The sequence below is a fragment of the Galeopterus variegatus genome, unplaced genomic scaffold (assembly GCF_000696425.1).
Source record: "Galeopterus variegatus unplaced genomic scaffold, G_variegatus-3.0.2 Scaffold4182, whole genome shotgun sequence".
In the NCBI taxonomy this organism is placed as follows: Eukaryota; Metazoa; Chordata; class Mammalia; order Dermoptera; family Cynocephalidae; genus Galeopterus; species Galeopterus variegatus.
In genome coordinates, this window is record NW_007730293.1 from 91,853 (window position 1) to 110,065 (window position 18,213).

General features: G+C 53.9%; 1 protein-coding gene across 1 annotated transcript in view; it reads right to left on the minus strand.

Moving 5' to 3' along the window:
• Nucleotides 1–12,801: 12,801 nt before the first annotated feature.
• Nucleotides 12,802–18,213, minus strand: part of INHBB (inhibin, beta B) — a 12,375-nt gene continuing 6,963 nt past the window's right edge. The window contains exons 4-5 of the mRNA XM_008586945.1: nucleotides 17,956–18,208; nucleotides 12,802–15,512 (exon numbers count right to left, since the gene is read on the minus strand). Of these exons, the coding sequence (XP_008585167.1) occupies nucleotides 14,737–15,512; nucleotides 17,956–18,208 (1,029 nt within the window). The 3' untranslated portion in view covers nucleotides 12,802–14,736. The remainder of the gene's footprint in view (nucleotides 15,513–17,955; nucleotides 18,209–18,213) is intronic.

Consider the following 18,213-nt stretch of genomic DNA (forward strand, 5'->3'; position numbering starts at 1 on the left):
CACACTAAACCTTAAACTGTTTTAACAAGACCCCCAGGAGCTTGTCACTCCATGACACATGAAAGTTTGAGAAGCTCTGCTCCCAGGCACTCCCGATGGCCTGCTCTCCTCGCCGTCCTGGTATCATTCCTGGAGGTCAGTAAGTGCACCCGTCAACCATGCGACTGCCATGAGATGTCCATCACAACGTTGTTTATCAAGGAGAAATCCGACAATAGGAGAAAGGGTCTCAAATTAACAGACAGCCACCAAAATGCTATTTTTAAAGACTGATGGCACAGGGAAAATGCTCAAACCGTAATATTGTATGGAAAAGGCAGACTTAGCGCTGCACCCACAGTCATCCATGCTACAGCCCGCACGTGCGCAAACTCGCCAGCACGTTTCCTGCGGGACCCTCTGGTTGCTGGGAGTATAGGCCATTTTTTACTTGTTTCCTTTTACTTTCCTGGATTTTCCTAATTCTCTCAGTGGATATGCCTTATACTAATGATAATGAAACCACCAGCAAAGGATATTCTTTTTCAAAAGAAAATGTGAGCGTCCCTTTGAAGAGGCGTTCTTGCATTAATTTATTCTGCTAAGGCCTGACACACCGAGTTTTGGGACGCTGCCCAAGGCCTTGAGGAGAGAGTAGGGGAGGAGGGGGTGTGTTGTGAAGGGGGTATGAGAGGCAGGGGCCCCAGGGCACCTCCCTGGGTAGGTTGACCTTCTGGGGGCCTGGCTTAGGGGAGGGATGCCTGGGGTGTGAGGAACACTAAAGGCCAAGGTCACCTGCTCCAGGCTTTTGCTGCTGCTGCATCTACTTCCTGGAATACCTCTTCCTCTGTCCTTCTTTCCAGGCCAGCTCCTATCTGTCCTGCAAGATCTGGCCCAGGAACCACCTCCCCCAGGAAGTCCTCCCAGATACCCCCACCCCCAGGTCTCTGGGCTCCCGTAATAGCCTCGTGGGTTCCAGATAAAAAACTGTGAAAATGCGTTGAAAGATGTTTCAGACATGGTCATGGCTATGACTAGCACGCAGAAAGCCCTCAGTAAACAGCCTCTGGGTGGACCATAGTCCTCATTTTGATCCCCGACTTGCCTGGGCTCCTTGTCGTGAGTCTCCACTGGTCTACGGTTATCTGCCCCAGCCTGGGCACTGCCCTCTCCCTTGGGTTCTGCCCATCAGTTACCAAGCGCCTCACACCAGGGCCCAAGAAGGGCAGTTTCAGAAAAGCTTTTAGAGGAAGATGCCATGTATTTCTGACAGGCCCTGGCACCCTCCTGACCGCTTCTCGGCCCCTGGGTCTCAGAGCCTCACCTGGTACGGCCCTAGGCTCCAGGCCTTTCCACAGTTCCTCAAGCCCCCTGGTCTACAGCCTGGGGAAAATCCAAGGATGGGCAGGAACTCCCGGTTCCCATGTGTCATTGAGTAGTTTCATAAGAATAAGATGAGATGGGAAAGTACCCACACAGTGCCTGGCAAAGAGAGCCCACTCGGAGCCAGCTGGTTCACGCCGCCATGGACCTATCCTATGAGAGAGGTGGTGGCCATCCTGGATGGAGCCCAAGTGAGTCTGTGAGTCCTGGGAACTGCGCCCAACCTGATGGGCTGGGCCAGGCTGTTCCTGGAGGTGGCCCAGCCTTAGGCAGGCTCCTAACATAAAGATGAGGACATCAGCCTGCTGTGGGGGGGCCAAGGCCAGGAGAGCCCTGGAGAGGGGCGAGGACCCTGGGGCCAGGGGACATTAAGCTCTGCTGTGGCCAAGCCAAAGGCTGTCATGGGGCAAGTAGCTTCTGTTGCTGGGTTCGATGTTGTTTTCTTAAATTTGAGTGCGTGCTTCAGTGGTGGTGAGTCCATTCCCACTGTGGCGCAGCCGTCCCACCATCCACTCCATGGCTCTTTTCATCTCATAGAATAATCTGTGCACCCATGAAACACCAACTCCCCACCCCCCAACCCCTAGCAGCCACCATTTTACCTTCTTATTTATTTATTTATTATTTATTTTCATTGAAACATAATTGATTGCACATATCTATAGGGTGTTGAATATCAATACCTGTGTGCAATTTGTGATGCTCAAATCAGGGTAATTGGTATATTCCACATCACACAATGTAATCATTTTTTGTGGCCCTTTACCAATTCCTCACTAACCCCCACTCCCATTCTACTTTCTGTCGCTATGAAGTTGACCACTCTAGGGACTTCATATAGGTGGAATCGTACAGTATGCATCCCTTTGCGACTGGCTTATTTCACTTAGTATAATGTCCTCGTGGCTCATCTATGTTGTAGCACGTGTCAGAATTTCCTTCCTTTTTAAGGCTGAATCATATTCCATTGTATACACGTACCACATTTTGTTTATCCATTCATCCATCAAAACAGGTTGCTTCCACCTTTTGGGTATTAGAGTAATACTGCTATGAACCTGAGTGTGCAAATCTCTTCAAGACCCTGCTGTCAATTCTTGTGGGCATATACCCAAAAGTGGAATTGCTGGATCATAAGGTAATTCTATGTTTAATTGTTTGAGGAATCTCCATACAGTTTCCCGCAGCAGCTGCACATTTTACATCCCACCAGCAGTGAACAGGGTTCTGATTTCTCCCCATCCTCATAACACTTGTTTGTTGGTTTTTTATTATTTCTGTAGTAGCCATCCTGAGGGGTATGACGTGGTGTTGCTGATTTTACTATCAACCTGGTTCCCATCATTGTTTAGTCTTTCCTTGTGCTCGGCATTATGAGGGCTCTGAGGAATCAGAGCCACCCTCAGCCCTGCAGGCCCCTCACTGTCCAAATGTTTAGGACAGACTCCCTTACAGTGCATTTCAGTGTTCAGGCGACTGTGATTGTCTTGGCCAGGGTCACAGGTCAGCCCCTGCACCCACAGCAGTGGGCAGGTTATGGAAGTGGGGTTGCCTCCCAGGAGGGACTCCCAGAAGGAGGATGTGGGAAGCCTGATGGGACATCTGCCCAGGCCAGGAGGCCTCTAGATCAGTAGCCATCAGACTTTTTCTGTAAAACGTCAGACAGCGAGTATTTCGGGCTTTGCAAGTCATATAGGTCTCTGTCCTAACTAATACATAAAGGAATGAGGTAGCTGAATTCCAATAAAACTTTATTTACAGTCATTCAATTTGAATGTCATATAATCTTCACATCATACAATATTCTTCTTTTTAAAAAATTTGTTTTCAACCATTTAAAAATGTAAAAACCATTCTTAGCTTGTAGGTTTGGCATGCTGGCCGTAGTTCACCCATCCCTGTCCTGGAACTGGCAGTGGCATTGTGAGGGCACACACAGGGCAGGTGTTCCTGGAGCTCTCCCCAGCCTGATGGCCTCAGTGATGCCAGGCAGCCCAGGTGACCCAGTTGCAGGATGGAACGTGAGTGGCTTCAGCGGGGCAGTGTGTGGGTGTGGGCCCCCAGTGCCCACCTGGCTCTCTGGCCCTGGGGATGGCAGAGGGGAAGCCATGGGCACCTGCCAAAGGAGAAGATTTTGGGCCAAAGGTAGGAAATAAGACAACATGAACTCTGGGGCAAACAGTGCTGGACTCACTTGCTTCACTATTTTCTAAGACTACTCCAGAGCCCTATCTCAGCTTTGTCCTGGAAGAGGGTCACAGTCACCCTGGTGGCCCTGAGAGAAATAGCCTGGCTTTCCAAGCCCTGAGACAGACAGGAGGAGAGGGGGTTCGCGCTCCACCCCCCACAGGGTGAGCCAACTTCACAAGGTCAGCGGGGTGCAGACGCCCAGGCCATAGCCGGGGACTTGGAGCACGTGTCCCAGGGCCCAGACGGATGTAATTCCAGCTCTTCCCTGTCACACATGTGATCTTGGGCAAGTCACTTACTCTGCCTGCACCTCAGCTTCTTCATCTGTGGAACAGACAAGTGAATAGTACTTCCTGGAGCTACAGTGGACCCACTGGGTTACAACACACACAAGGCTCAGAAGAGTTCTTGACGCCTCAGAAGCCCCGTCAGCGGTAGTTGTTATTATTATTGTCTCATTCAATCTGAACAACAAGTCTGTGAGGTAAATGCTATTTTTAGCCCCACTGAATGATGGGGGAACTCAGGCACAGAAAGGTTAAGTAACCAGCCCTAGGGCACAGAGCTAGGACAGGGTGGGGATAAGTCTGGAACACTGTGCCAGTCTGCCTGCAGGCCCAAGCCCTTAGCCCCTGACCTATGCACCCTCTTGGGAAAGCACAGGAGCAGGGACAGGAAAAGGGAGCCCTGCGCCCAGGGTGGACCCTGCAGAAAGGTGCCCAGGGCCAGCCAGGTGAACCTGCCTCCTCCAGGAAGCCCTCCAGCCCTCCACTCTCCCCTCTATGCTCCCACAGCCCTACCTCTCACCTCAAGAGCGTACACTCATGTACATCACAATGCCAGGTGAGGACAACATCCTGTGGGTTCAGTTCTACTTAGGAAGGGCCCCATAGCCCTGTGCACAAAGCAAGCTCTCAGGAAGTATCTGGGCTACTGAGCTGAGGTCCATTAGCTGTGGGGCCTCGGGCAAGTCACAGCCCCTCTCTGGGCCTGTTTCCTCATTTACAGAATATGAAGTTGGATGGGCTTCTCTACAGTTCTCAGATCCAGCCAGCAAAAGGTCTTCCACTTTCAGCAATGGGTTCCCTGACCCCCACCCCCAAAACCACTAAACCTCAAAGGAACTGCCCTCCCACAACTCATAGAAGGCAGAACAGGAGTTTCTTTCCAACTTTTACCCAGAAGCGCCCCCCTGCTGGGGAAACCACCAGCCTTTCCAGCACCAGACAAGCACAGCTATGACTCCCTGTACCAGCCACCACCCCCTGCCCATGTGGAGGGCAGTAGCCTGGGGTGGTGAGGGACCATCCTGGGCTGCAGCTCAGGAGTGTGAAAGCCAATACCCTGTCCTTCCACTGTGGCTAGAGTCACCTGCCCCTACCACCAAGGCCCGCAGAACACAGGAGGACACACCTGGAGGCCAGCAGGCACACCTGGGTCTCTGCCTAGGCCCTGCCATTGACATGAAGCTGGCTCAGGATGTCCTGCCTCTCCAAATGCCACCCCAAACCTCCAGGAGCCCTTCCTCTCAGACGGAAATGGCTGCCAGCAGTGGCAAAGTCCCATAGGGCATGCAGGTAACTGTCCCCAAAACAACAGGGATGTAGGTTCCCATATAAGGAGCTGACTCTGTGCCTGGCCCGCAATAGGCACTTAATGAATACCAAAGGAATGAATCAGTAAATGAACCATCTCATCCAATCCACTCTCTTTTCAAATAAGAAAACTATAGGATAGAGAATTTGAAAAACTTGCCTGAGATCACACTATTGAGTGGCAGGACCTGGATAAGACTGTCAACTAACAAGCATCTATTGAGCACCTACTGTGTGCCAGGTACTGTTCCCAGTGCTGAGGAAAGAGCAGTGCACAAACAGACACAACCCCTGCCCCATGGAGCCACAGTCTTGCCCCTAACCGGAGTCCAGGCCCCTGACCCCTGGTCCAGGGTACTTTCTCACACCACAGTAGCAAAGAGGACCCTCTATGGTGAGGCCTCATCCAGACCCTCCGAACCAGGCGGTGAGCAGCATCGGGTGGCAGGCTGGCTTGTGGGGCTGATCGGAGCTTGTGTATTTTCCACTCCTTCTCAGGCACTGCTGGAGATTAATTATTAATGCTGAAATAATTGGCATTCATTAATGTGCCAGTCACCCACAGGGAAGTGAGGCCCCACATTAACCAATTCATCTCTCAGTGATTGATTAATTAAAGCTGAGTTTTTATGAGACACCCTCAGGTGACAAACCACACTCTCCCAAGGGAGTAAGACAGGGCAGAAAAGGATGCCTCCTTCAGGGTGCCAGGAGGAACCGAGAAGCCAGCACACATCTATAATGGAGCCAGGGCCCTGGTTGCCACCCGTCTGGATGGGCATTGTCTGTGCCTGCGGCAGTAGCAGCGGCTCATGGATGAGGCCGAGCTTTACCATGAAGCCTGAACACTGGAGCAAATTACAGGCTTTTGAAAATGCTATTACATGAATCACCTGTGGGGCATGGGGTGCTCTTAAAAGCAAGAAAAATAACAAAGGCGTGGTCAGGAGCACTGGCTTCTGGTCTCAGCCAGGGCTGAGTGTCTCCCTGGGTCCTGCTGGTCCCCTCAGCCTCAGGTGCTTCAGCAGGGAAATGGGTGAGTGGGAGCAGCTTCTAGCCCTGAGACTGGCGTCCCTTCACTCATATGAGAAGTGTGTATTGAGCACTTAATCTGTCCCAGATTCAGAAGGGTGGAATGCTGACCAACAGGGACTCCAGCTCACCTAAAATCCACGCCTGCAGGCTCTCGGGGGAGATGGGCGTGCACATGGTCAGTGGCAATGTGGGTGAGACTGGGAGAGGTGTTCCATGAGCCTTGGGAGTTGGGGCTCCTGCCCAGAGCCCCGAAGGGCGAATCACAATTAGCCAGACGAAGGGCGGGGAGAAAGGTGTTCCAGGAAAGGAAGGGCATTTGGAAGGTGCAGAGGTGAGGGTGGTGAGCTATGCATGGACCTGAAGCCTCAGCATTGTGGGCAAGGAGGGGCCTACGGACTCCAGGTGCAGGGGTGAGCAGGCTGGGTTGGGGATCTGAGGAGCCATCAGACTTTATCCCCGGGCCATGGGAGTGACAGGGTCTCTTAGAGCATCACCCAGGAGGGGCAGGAGAATGCCACGGGCATGTTTTGGGAAAGGATCTTCTGCAGTCCTTTTCTGCAATCAGCTGCAGTGCTGGCCTGTGGCAAGACCTAGGTTGTGCCAGCCCCTTCCAGGCTCCCAGCCAACCATTCCCAAAAGGCACAACTTACTTAAAACTGGTCTGAGGTGTCACACCTCCCAGGAGTAAAGCTGCACCAGGCCATCAGTGATCCCACCTGATGAGGGTCACTGAACCCCCTCTCCAGAAGGACAGGGCCTGCAAGGGGACCCTCCCATCGCAGGGAAGTTAGGGAGCTGTCATGAAGCAGCAGTGAGAACTCACCTGACCTAGAAGCTCTGTGGCCCTGACGGGAGATAATAGCCCTAACTTACCCCCTTTACACAGTTCCTGGGAGGAGTCAGATGACACTCCACAGAGCCGTCAACCTCAGATCGGGCCTCTTGGGCCTGAGGTGGTCCCCCACAGTGTAAGTATGAGCATTCCCAGTGGTCTAGAAACCAGGCTGTGGGCTCAGGGAGGCCCAGGGCTATTCCCACAAGGCCCGGAGCTCCAGAGGAATGGAGATGTCCTCCACATTCACCCCCACACACAGGTGCCCACGGTGGCCACCAAGAGTCTCCCTCCCCCTGCCTGACCATGGCCATCTGGACCCTTGTGCCTGACTCATGCTCCACCCGAATGTCCTGCAGTCAGTGAGAGCAGGGGAAGGGGATGCTGAGCACAGCAAACCCAGGCCCCAACACCCCTCATCTGGACAAGGGCTGCAATTAGCACCCAGAAACCCACCCCACCCCTCACCTTGTCCCTGGGCTGGGCAGGACAGACACTGGGAGCACAGGTGGGGTTGAAAGAGGGAGGCAAGGAGACGAGAAGACAAGAGCTCAGAACAGGAGCCCACCCGGAGCAGGGGAGCCCACCCGGAGTGGGGGAGAGATGTGCAGCCCGCGTGTCCAATGCAGAAAGCCATGTGAGCTGACCCAGGCTAGCAGCAAAGACTGCCACCACCACTGCCACCCACACAGCCCTCCCCCAGGGGACAGAAGGGGCGCTAGAAGTTCTCTGTAATGGGGGGACTGGGGAAGTAAAGTTTCTCTTCCCCCACTGCCCAAGGAGTCCAAAAACCCTTCTTTGAAATCCCGCTTGAAAATGTGGTCCCTGTGCACTTTCTCAGAACTTTAGTGCATCCTCACTCCCATCAAGTTCTCCAAGGATCTATGATGACCTCGGACAGGACCCCATTCTGGCTCACAAGAGTGGACCTCCAGGAAGGCACACACCTGATTCTGGAGGTAGATAGACCCTCAGATGCCCCCTGTGGGGATGGGATGGGGTAAGAGGGAAGCTTAGGGTCTCCCTAGGATGTACCCAGCAGCCCCCAGGTCCCTGCTACCCTTACAGCAGCTCTCCCTCCTGCCTTTTCCTCCCTTTCCCCCAGTCCCCTGGGGCTCAAGGTCCCCTGAGTTTCTCTTCGGAACATTGAAAGGAGAGAAGACAGCATCTGGAAGGCCACAGGCTCGTTTCCTCCCCTTGAATGACTATGAGGCCTAGAGCAAAGCACACAACTTCCCTGAGCCTCAATTTCCTCATCAGTAAAATGGGCACACCTCACCTGACCAACAGGAAGTTTGTAAAGATTAACTCGATGGTGTTGTGAAGCAGTAAATTCTCAATAAATGTTAGCTAATGTCATCGTCATCACATGGCTTCTGTGAATATTCACTGAATGAATAACTGGGAATGAAGGAGGTGTGCTTCAGAGACAGGCTCTCAGGGGGAGGGTGGGGCTCTGGCTGGGCACTCAGCAACTCTTCTGACACAGAGAATATGCTGGAAAACAGCAACTGCAAAACCACACCAAGGCCTAGCCCTGTTCCAAGCATGTTAATGTTCACAACAACCCCGAGTTAGGCACTGGTATCGTCCCTGTTGTACAGATGAGGACCCTGAGAGGGTAGGCCAGGCGGGATCACAAAGCCAGGCAGGCTGACCCCTAGCCCAGGCTCCCGGGGAATATTCACCATGAAGATTGTTTAGACTGCCTCCTTCACCATCAAAGGGCCAGAGGCAAGGCCACTGGCTTCCTGCCTCTGCTCCGCTTCTCTCGATCCACAGCCTGTCCCCCCACTGGCCCCAGAACCCTGGGCCTGGCAGCCATCCCACCCACCTCGCCAGGGAGAGAGTGGGCTTGGTGCATGGATGGCTCAACCAGGGCAAGGAACAGGTCAATGCATGGTCACCATTGACACCACAGGCTGGAGTCAGGGGCAGGAGTGGGGGAGCAGGCCCCTCTCAATGAACACCGAGAAAACCCTGAGTCCCAGCCTCCTTCTCTTCTAGGCAGACTCCAGAACAGCCAGCCCTCTCCTCGCCCTCCCTCCAGAGCTCAGCGGGCTGTGAGTGACTCTGGAAACAGTCGCCTGGGGGCAAATCCCAGCTCTGCTACTTATGAGCTGTGCAGCTTTCAGTGAATGGCTTCCTTGCTCTCAGTATTGGCTTTCTCATCCGTATGATGGGAATAATGACACCTGCTCCTCCTCAGCCCCTGGTCGTGGTGAGGACTAACCTGCGATGATGCATGAACGCCCGGCTCATAACAGCAGGCACGCAGGAAACGTTTGCTGAGAGACTGGATGACTAGATGGCACCTTTCCACTTTTAAAGTGCTCTGGCTTCGAGGCTACAGAGACACCATGGTGACCCCTGGCACTGGGTGGCCAGAGTAGGGCAGCAGGGGCTGTGAAACCACACTGAGGGCAGCTGGGCGGGCCACAAAAATGACTGCCCAGCCCAGCCTGCCCAGCACTTGCCAGGCACGAGGGTGGTCATAGATTTTAACAGCAAGGGAGATTCCCTGCAATAGCCCAAATTTTAAAATATAACTACCCAGTCACAAGGTACATAACCGGTCAGGTGCATCACCTCTTGTTAAGAAAGAAAATGAAAACGGCAAGAAATGCACACAGCTAGCCATGCAGCCCCAACCCTGCGATCACATAGTCTCAAACCCCACACTTGGTCTCACACTCACCCACACACATACACACTCACCCACGCAACCTCACAGCCTCAGAAATAGCCAACTCCACACTCCAAACTCACACCGGGCCAACCGCACACACACAATCCCAGTCTTGAGCCCCGCACGGCTCAGCATACAGTCACACCTACAATTGCCAAACAGTACACCACACACCCTCATCAGCAATTCCCTGTCCACACCCACTAGCAGCTGTCCCCACCCCCTGCACACACACTGCCTCACACACATGCCTGCTGGCCCGCAGCCCCCATACCGCACAGAGCCTCCTCGCCCAGCCCACGCATGCCCCATGCCTCACACCCAGCAGACCCTAGCCACTCTTGCAAAGCCCACCAGGTAATTTGTCATTTGCTCAAAACATCCCATTGAAAGCCTAGCAACTGGGCTGGGGGAGCTCCCAGGGTTTCTGCCCACAGGAAGGGTGCTTTGTTTCTGCTGCTTTGCCTGCAAAGTCACACTTCCTTCAGCCCATAGCAGTCTCCGTGGCTTGGCGGCAGCCTGTGACCTCCCCACCCCCTACCCTGTTTGCCATCCCCCACTTCCTCCCAGTCTCCTGTCCCAGCTCTTGGCCATTGGTCCTTACAGGAGGTCTGGGTGGCTGCAGGATTCTCCAAGGTGAGACTGGCCTACTTAGAGTCCCCTTGGGCATCCCCAGCGATAGTTCCCATAGGGCCTTGTGGAGGGCCTGGTAGGCCTGGCACTGGGCCAGCCTGAGTTCCAGGCCAGTCAGGGGCCCAGCCACGATATAGGAGTTGCCCAAGTCCCTCTCCCAGGCCCTTGCCTGGAGCTGTAGTAGGGCCCCTGGCAATGGTATCACATCATGTCACAGGCAACAGGTATAAAGCTCTTCCTGAATGCTGCTCTCAACCCTGAGCTGGGCCACAGGGAGCCCCTGTGTGCCCCACTCTAAGACGGGCCCTGAGAGGGCTGGAAAAGAAAACACAGACAGAGACACCCTTGGGGCCTCTGAGTACTGGCTTCTTTGCCTATCTGGAAAATGGGGGGAAAGAGGGGAGGCAAGTGTGGGCGCTGTCCTCACTCCAGAGCCTTCCCTAGTCCCCCTTCCCGGTCCCCCCACCCAGACCTTAGATTCCACTGAGTCACTGAGGACTCAGGGCATGTTTGAACCCTACATGGTGGCATCACAGTGGATGGGTAGGAGAGACATTTAAGGTGGGTGGGATGGCAGCCTTTGGGTCTGGCAGGCCATGCCTGTCCCACTGGTCCAGGTTGGCTGGGATGAGCATGAGGCTAACAGCCTAGAAGCCAGAAGGGAGGGAGGGAGGGAAGGGCAGAAGGATGGAGGGGAGGGGACCCTAAAGTCCAGCAGGGACATTTCAACCAGAGGTGCTGGTCCTGGGGGACAGAGTGGGCTGCTGGCTCTCTGGGCCAGCAGTGTGGGCCTCCAGGGGCAGGGGGGGGCCTTAGGCCAGGCCTGCTAGGGAGCATAAGGGTAGAGAATGGAAAAAGAGCAACAGGAAGAAAGGCTGGAGCATTGTGCGAGAAAAGAAGGGCAGGAGGCAGTGACCACAGGAAGCACAGGAGGCTGCAGGGCCCCCCTGGAGGGAAAACACCCAGCTCAGGCAGGGGACGAGCACCTGTCCTCAGCAATAGGAATTACTTCCCACCAGTGCCCCAGGGAGGCCAGCCAGACCCACAGGGATACATGCCAGCATAGGGCAGCAGACAGCCATTCAGGGACTACTGGCCTCATGACCTTGGAGTTCCAGGCCCTTCCAGGGGCTACTGCAAGACCCATGGACCTGTCCTGTGAAGCTCGGGCCCGTCCTGTGAAGCTCAGCCCCGGGAGAGCACCAGTAGGTGTTCAGTATCCAAGCAACAGAGGCAACTCTGGGGACTCTCATGCTGCCCCTCCTGGCTGCTGCCTGCAAAGAAGTCCTGGGGCGGGTGAGGCCAGGGCTGGGCTGAGGGCCTGAAGCAGCCAGCAGCTGGGCCCTGCCCACTGCAAGGCAGAGGGCACTCACTCCCAAAATGCCTGGGCCAAACCTGTCTTTGTGACATTTTCTTCTTGGCTCCTGTGAATTTTTATACTGTTCCACAACTTTATGGATCAACAAATCCACCCCTCAGGATGAAGGCTGAGCAGAGCAGTAGCTCTCTTGGTTGGGCAAAGAACAAAAAAAAGGAGGGAAGCCTGCCTCCTACCACCAGCTGGCTGTGTGAATTGGCTGTCTTGGCCTCCCTCAGTTTCCCCATTGTTACCTTAATGGGGTTAGATAATCCCTGAAGTCCCACATGCTCAAATGTTCCAAAATCTGCTGGGAAGACCAAGTCCCAGGGTAGAGCCCCACTGGCCCTACAGGGCCCCAGGCAAAGGCAAGGCCCTGAGCTGCAGTCCTCCCAGGGAACAGGCAGGCCACCGTGGCACTTGGCCCCCAATGCCCAGTGTCCTTATCCTGACTATGTGACCTCAAGCAGGCCCTGAACTCTCTAAGCCTCTGGTTCTAAACTCTGGAAAATGAAGATAAAACCATTTCCCACAAAGGTGTGATATAAGGGCTGGGCCCTAACAGAACTTATAGGTATCTCGAGTCATACCTGTGGTTGCAGCTGGGCTATTGCTACTACTGCCACCACCTCCTACCCCCACTTTCCACCAGTTAAACCCCCCACAGGAAAGAATTATTGTGTTCATGGCCTTGCCTCTGTTTACCTTTCTATCCCAAGATATGAAGCCTCTTCTGGGTTCTAGCTGCCTATACTAGTATATGGAGGTGAGCAGAGGTGAGATGGGCTCCAACCTCCTGGGTTTTACACCTCCTTCTAGGGGTGGGGGCTTACCCAGCACTTTCAAATGGAAAAAGATGCGGCCTTGGTGAAACATAATTAGTCTTGGGATTAGAAGGGTAAACAAATGTGTAATTCATGAATTTGCTAATTGTCCTTCATTTTGATCTTCTGCCATTTTTCCTAGAATCTCTGACTGACATACATTTCATGGCAAGGACCCAGAGAGTGCCAGGGGCGAGCTGTGGAGGCTGCTGGCGCCAAAGCTGGACACCTGGACGCACCCTCCTCCCGGGCCCCACCACCCCAGACACCACACAAAGCAGGAAGCCCATGGCACTCAATCTTTTATTTTCTTAAACTGTACACAGACGTAGAATACTTTAACAGCAAGTCTATGGGAAAATTGTTTGGTTTTAAATTATTATGAAACAGAACCTAAGGGGAGCTTTATTAAATAAACATAAAGATGGGGATTTAAGGATACACACCTGCATTCTACTATAGTCATTTTTACTCTACCTTCTGGGTGTGTAAGGATAGAAAAGACACATCAAACCAGATAAACAAAATCCATTTATACCCTGAAACGCTGGCAGGCCACTCAAGGGATTGTTCAGAATGTCTACCTCTCACAAGATGGCCTCACCATCTAATAAAAATTAAAACTGATCTGTTGGCCTCTTTGGTTCCAAAATTATGTATAATACATTTAACTGTATTCATTTTTTTTTTTGCTGCTATAAAAATAACTTCTTTTTTCAAATGGCAGTTTCTGACTAATCATGCAACTAAATCAGTGCAAACATTAAAAGCAATCATTCGCTTAAAAAAGAAGCAAAGGATTTCATTTCAAGTATAAAAAATATAAAAAGAGTCATACGAGTCCAGTTTCATCTAGTGTGGGTCAACCCTTTAAATTGCATAGTTCACGTGGCACTTGGACACCTAGAGGGTGAGCGAGTTCAGTGCTTTGCCAAGGGCCACTTCTGGACACGCGCAGATGGGCAAGTGCTATGTCATGTGCGTTCAGGCAGGTCCACAAGTGCTATGCGGGGCGGGCAGGTGGGCAAGTGAGAGGGCAGGGGCCAGGTCCATGGCTGGCCCCAGTGGCCCAGGCCCACATGGGCAACTTCTGCAAAGCAGCTGCAAGACTTCCCCATCTCACCAAAACCAGCTAAGCTGTTCCCCTCCCTCACCCTCTAATGAGAGGGCACCCTTCCCCCGAACCCCACCCAACCCCAGCATTTCCAGAATGCCTCCACCCCACCACGTCCTTCTCTGGGCTCATCCCCTTGCCTGGGGGTCATTCCCATCCCTCCCCCAAGCAGTCCTAGAGGAATGTCCCCAATGAAGGGCAGAGATTGCAACTTTTTTCCTTCCCATTTAGAACAATTCAGATTTTAACTTAAAAGGTCATTACCTGGTTAAAAAAAAAAAGTCCCTTTTCAGATAAACAACTGACACAAATGACCTGTCAGACTGTTGGAGATCAGTTAAAGCATCAAATTAAGACCCCTCTCCTCTCCCTCCCAATCCCCAAAATAAACACACACACAAGTCATATCAGGGACCCAGTGACAGTCAAGTAGTCATTGCCCCTGCTCCATGGTCTCTGACAGGTTGTGTCCTTTATGGGCCTCCTTCTCTCTACGAGGACAGGCTCCTCTGGCATTAGAGCATGAAGGATCCCACGCAGCAGAGAAAGCAGACATGTTTGAGCTGGGAGATGCTGAGGTCTCAGAGCAGGCCTGGTACAAGCCAAGGGGACATGCAGCCCTCTGCCTGCCCGCACGTTCCCCACCCGTCTGGGTCTCCTGTCCGTGGCACTCTCCCTCCCTCTCTCTCTCTCTGTGTCTCTGTCTTTGTGCTTTTATGTGTGCTTGGAAGGCGTGATTCAGAGTGGCCGGGCCAGCTGGTGGGAATAGTGGCTGCTAACCCCATTCTCTCCAACTGACAGGCATTTGTAGCTAAGCTGCCATTTGTCACCGCATCCATTTGCTGGTATACTGGAGGCTGCTGTGTGGGTGGCAGGATGCGTCTGGCTGTGCATGGCTACGTTTGCATTTTAAAGTATTTCATGTCAGTTGCAGGTTCTCACTCTGGTTGGAGACTGGTTGCTCTATGAAGTAGAAAAATATTGCAGGCCTCACCCTGGCACTATCTCTGCAGCCCAACGGAATGAACTCGCTCAGCCCGCAGTGCATCCCTGTTCCCTAGAGGCTGTCCTCTGTGCCCCACTGCCATGCCCCTGCCTGCCACCATCAGGCACAGCCACACTCCTCCACAATCATGTTGGGCACGTCCCGCTTGACGATGTTGTACTCATCATCGAAGTAAAGCATGGACATGGTGCTCAGCTTGGTGGGGATGCAACAGGAGTTCACCGTGCCAGGGTTCAGGCCCCGCATGCGGTACTGGTTCACTACAGCCGTGTGGAAGGAGGAGGCCGAGCCGGGGACCCCTGCCAGGTAAGCCGGGCAGCTGCCCTCACAGTAGTTCCCGTAATAGCCAGTGGGCGCGATGATCCAGTCGTTCCAGCCGATGAGGCGGAAGTCGATGAAGAACTGTTGCCTGCAACAGAGGTTGGTCCGGCCGTCGCACTCTAGGCCTCGCTTGCGAATGCGGTGCCTGCTGTCACCCAGCCGGGCCTGCACCACCACAAAGGGCCGGTGTGACTCCTCACCAGGGTCCACGAACACTGGCACCACGGCCAGCTCCTGGCAGCTGTCGCACTGCACATCCAGGTTGAGGCGCCGCTCACCACGCTCGAACAATGCCTGGATGGCCTCCGTGAGCGGGAAAGTGTGCCAGCCACTGCGCTTGAGGTCCACCTTCTTCTCCACCAGGTTCCACCTGTCACCATGGCCCTGCTCCTGGAAGTACACCTTGACACGCACCTTCCGCCGGTTGCCCTTTTCCAGGACATAGGGCAGGAGTTTCAGGTAAAGCCACAGGCTGGCCTGGACCACAAACAGGTTCTGGTTGCCTTCGTTGGAGATAAAGAAGTACAGGCGGACCCGGGAGGAGGCGAGGCCATCTGCGGAGAAGGGGAGAGCGGGCCAAGTTAATTCAAGGAGAACACGAGGCAATGGGGGAAATGGACTCTGCTGCACGGTGCTGGAATGCATACTCGCCACACAGCTGGAAAACGTTACAGACCAGAAATACTGTTCCTGGGGCCAGGGCCTCTGACTGTAACCTGGGAGAGGCAGAGAAAATCATTTCCCATTGAGAAACCCGGACCTGGTTGGAGCTGGAGGGTCCGGACCTATAAAATCCTGCCTCACCTCTCCCAGGCCAGGGCTCCCCGGAGACAGGCTGTCAGGCCTCAAAGCTCAACAGAGGAACTTGTCAGGAGGCCAAGATCTTAACAAGTTGTTATGGGTATCTGCAAAATCTGAAAAACCAAACCAGGATTGCAGGGTGGATTTTGGGGTGGGTTGTTTTATTAGGGATTTTCGGATTTTTTTTTTTTTTTTGGTTAACGTAGGGCATTGCAAAATCGAGCTGAGCCACCTACCGCCTCTTTCCAGTGTTTACCTAAGCATGATCTGATCCAACCCCAGTGGAACTTCCACTGCAAACAGCAAGCTCTGCTCAAATTTCTGACACAGAAACGTGTGCTTTGCGGACTGCAAACTGCAGCCCCTGTTTCCGAGTAGCTCCAAGGGACTGGACATTCACCCTTGAAACTTGAGGTCCAATCCTTTGACAAGATCCTGGCTCCCCATTAATGGCGTGTTCAAAATCTCCAAGGAAAAAGGGGCCTGGCTTGTTAGTTTTCTCCATAATTCAGCTCAAAGAGAAGAGTCGCTGTGCCAACCAAGAGATGCCTCCCCTCTCAACCTACATTACAGTGACCCTTACTCTGACAATCTCTACTTTTTTCTTTCTTTTTTTTTTCCAGAAAGAACAAATAAGGCAACTCTGTGGCCATGGCTGGTTTCATAAAACCTCCCACCACGGCCCCCTCCCCAGCCCCCTCCTCAGGCCTTGCCTGGCTCCTCTAATAACACTGACATCTGACTTTGAAATGGGGGAAACTGCAGCCTTAAAAGCTGGTCTTGGACGAGCTGCCTGTGACCTGAATCTGTTATTTATAAGTCAAAGAGCTGGCTCCGTGAATCGGACCAGAAATATAACAGCCCCCGCTGTCATTTTGTGCCACCAGGACCAAAAGGCCTCCTCAACCTTCCAGAATCACATTTCCACCCTGGGCCCCAAAGCACCTTTTAATCCAAGCCCTCTAATTGCGTGTGGAGCTTTCCCTGACTCGAGCGGACAGCTAAAACGGCAATGCATTTCTTTCTAAGCACAAACCAGCCCCGATTGTCTCTGCTTTTCTCCACACCCGGCCATGCAAAACTTTTCATCCCTTTTCATCCCCAAGCGGCACCAGCACAGTCTGCCTGCTGGCTGGGGGTGGGGAGGGGGGCATTTGCAGCCAGGGGCAAAACTGCTCCCCCCCACCCCCGCTTGCCCCCGCCCTGACTACACCGGGGTCTCCCCCTCTGCGACCTTCTCTGCAGTCCCCTCGGCACAAATGGGGCTGAGCTCCAGGCACAAAAGCCAGTCTGGTTCATTCAAGTCCTGAAAAGGACAGCAGAGTCGAAAGCACTTGCAGCATTTCAGCGCGGGCACATTTTCTCCTTCTTTTAAAGTTCCCAAAGATTTTTATCTCCCTGATTTTTATATTTAAACAATGGCAAAGATTTGCAATGTGGGGCCGAGAGAAAATTCCAGAAAGGAGTCCTACCCTTTGTTAACTACGAACTCTGTGGCTCTCGGGTAAGGGGGCTGCCGCCGCTGCCAGGCAAGCCGAAAGGCACGGGACTGTCCCCGAGCCGCGTCTTTCTCGGTAAATGATGGACCTGTTGAGAATCCTGCCTTCCGCCCGATTCTGGTGCCCACACAATCGGAAGAGAGGTTGCCTAGCTCTTCCCAGCGAGGCTTCAGCAATCCTGGCAAGCCCACGCCACCCGGCGATGGAAGCGGCCCCAGGGGCCTCTCACGCAGACACACACACACGCGCACACACACACACTCTCTCTCTCTCTCCTCCGGCCCACGTATATCAACAAGCACACACATCTCCATCCACTCTGCTAAGCCTACACTCCGATCGTGGGAAACAAAAACATTAAGCAATCACCAAGCAAGTGCCCGCAGAGCCAAGGCTGCACGCATCTGCCGGGAGGGGGACGCGCGCCCAGAGGCGCTGGGGCCCGACTCCAGAGAGCAGGGGTGGAGGGCAGAGTGCTCGGCGGCGGGAATGGGGGGAACAGAAAGGGGTCTACGGCCTGGGGGAAAAGGATTGCAATCCCGGCGGAATGCGCAGGGCCACAGCCGGACGGGCCCGGCCGGGAGTCAGGATTGCCCCCGGCTCGCGGGCTGCGGCGGAGGCTGGAGCTGGCAAGGAGAGGGGAGGGAGGGAGGAAGAGAGCGCGGGCTGCGGCTAGCCGAGCAAGGGCCGGACCCACCTGTCTCGGCAAAGCTGATGATTTCGGAGACGCGCTCCAGGCCGTCGGCGCCCGGGCTGGCGTGACCGTCGAGGTGCGGGATCTCCACGCGGCCGTCCTCGCGCACCTTGCCAGCGTGCAGCTTACGCAGGGCCGTGACCATGGCGGCCTTGGGCACGGCGTGCGTGATGTTGGGCCGGCTGCGCATCTGCAAGCGGTTCAAGATGTGCCGCTTCACCGCCTCCAGGAAGTCACCGTCCACCCGGCCCACCTCCTCCG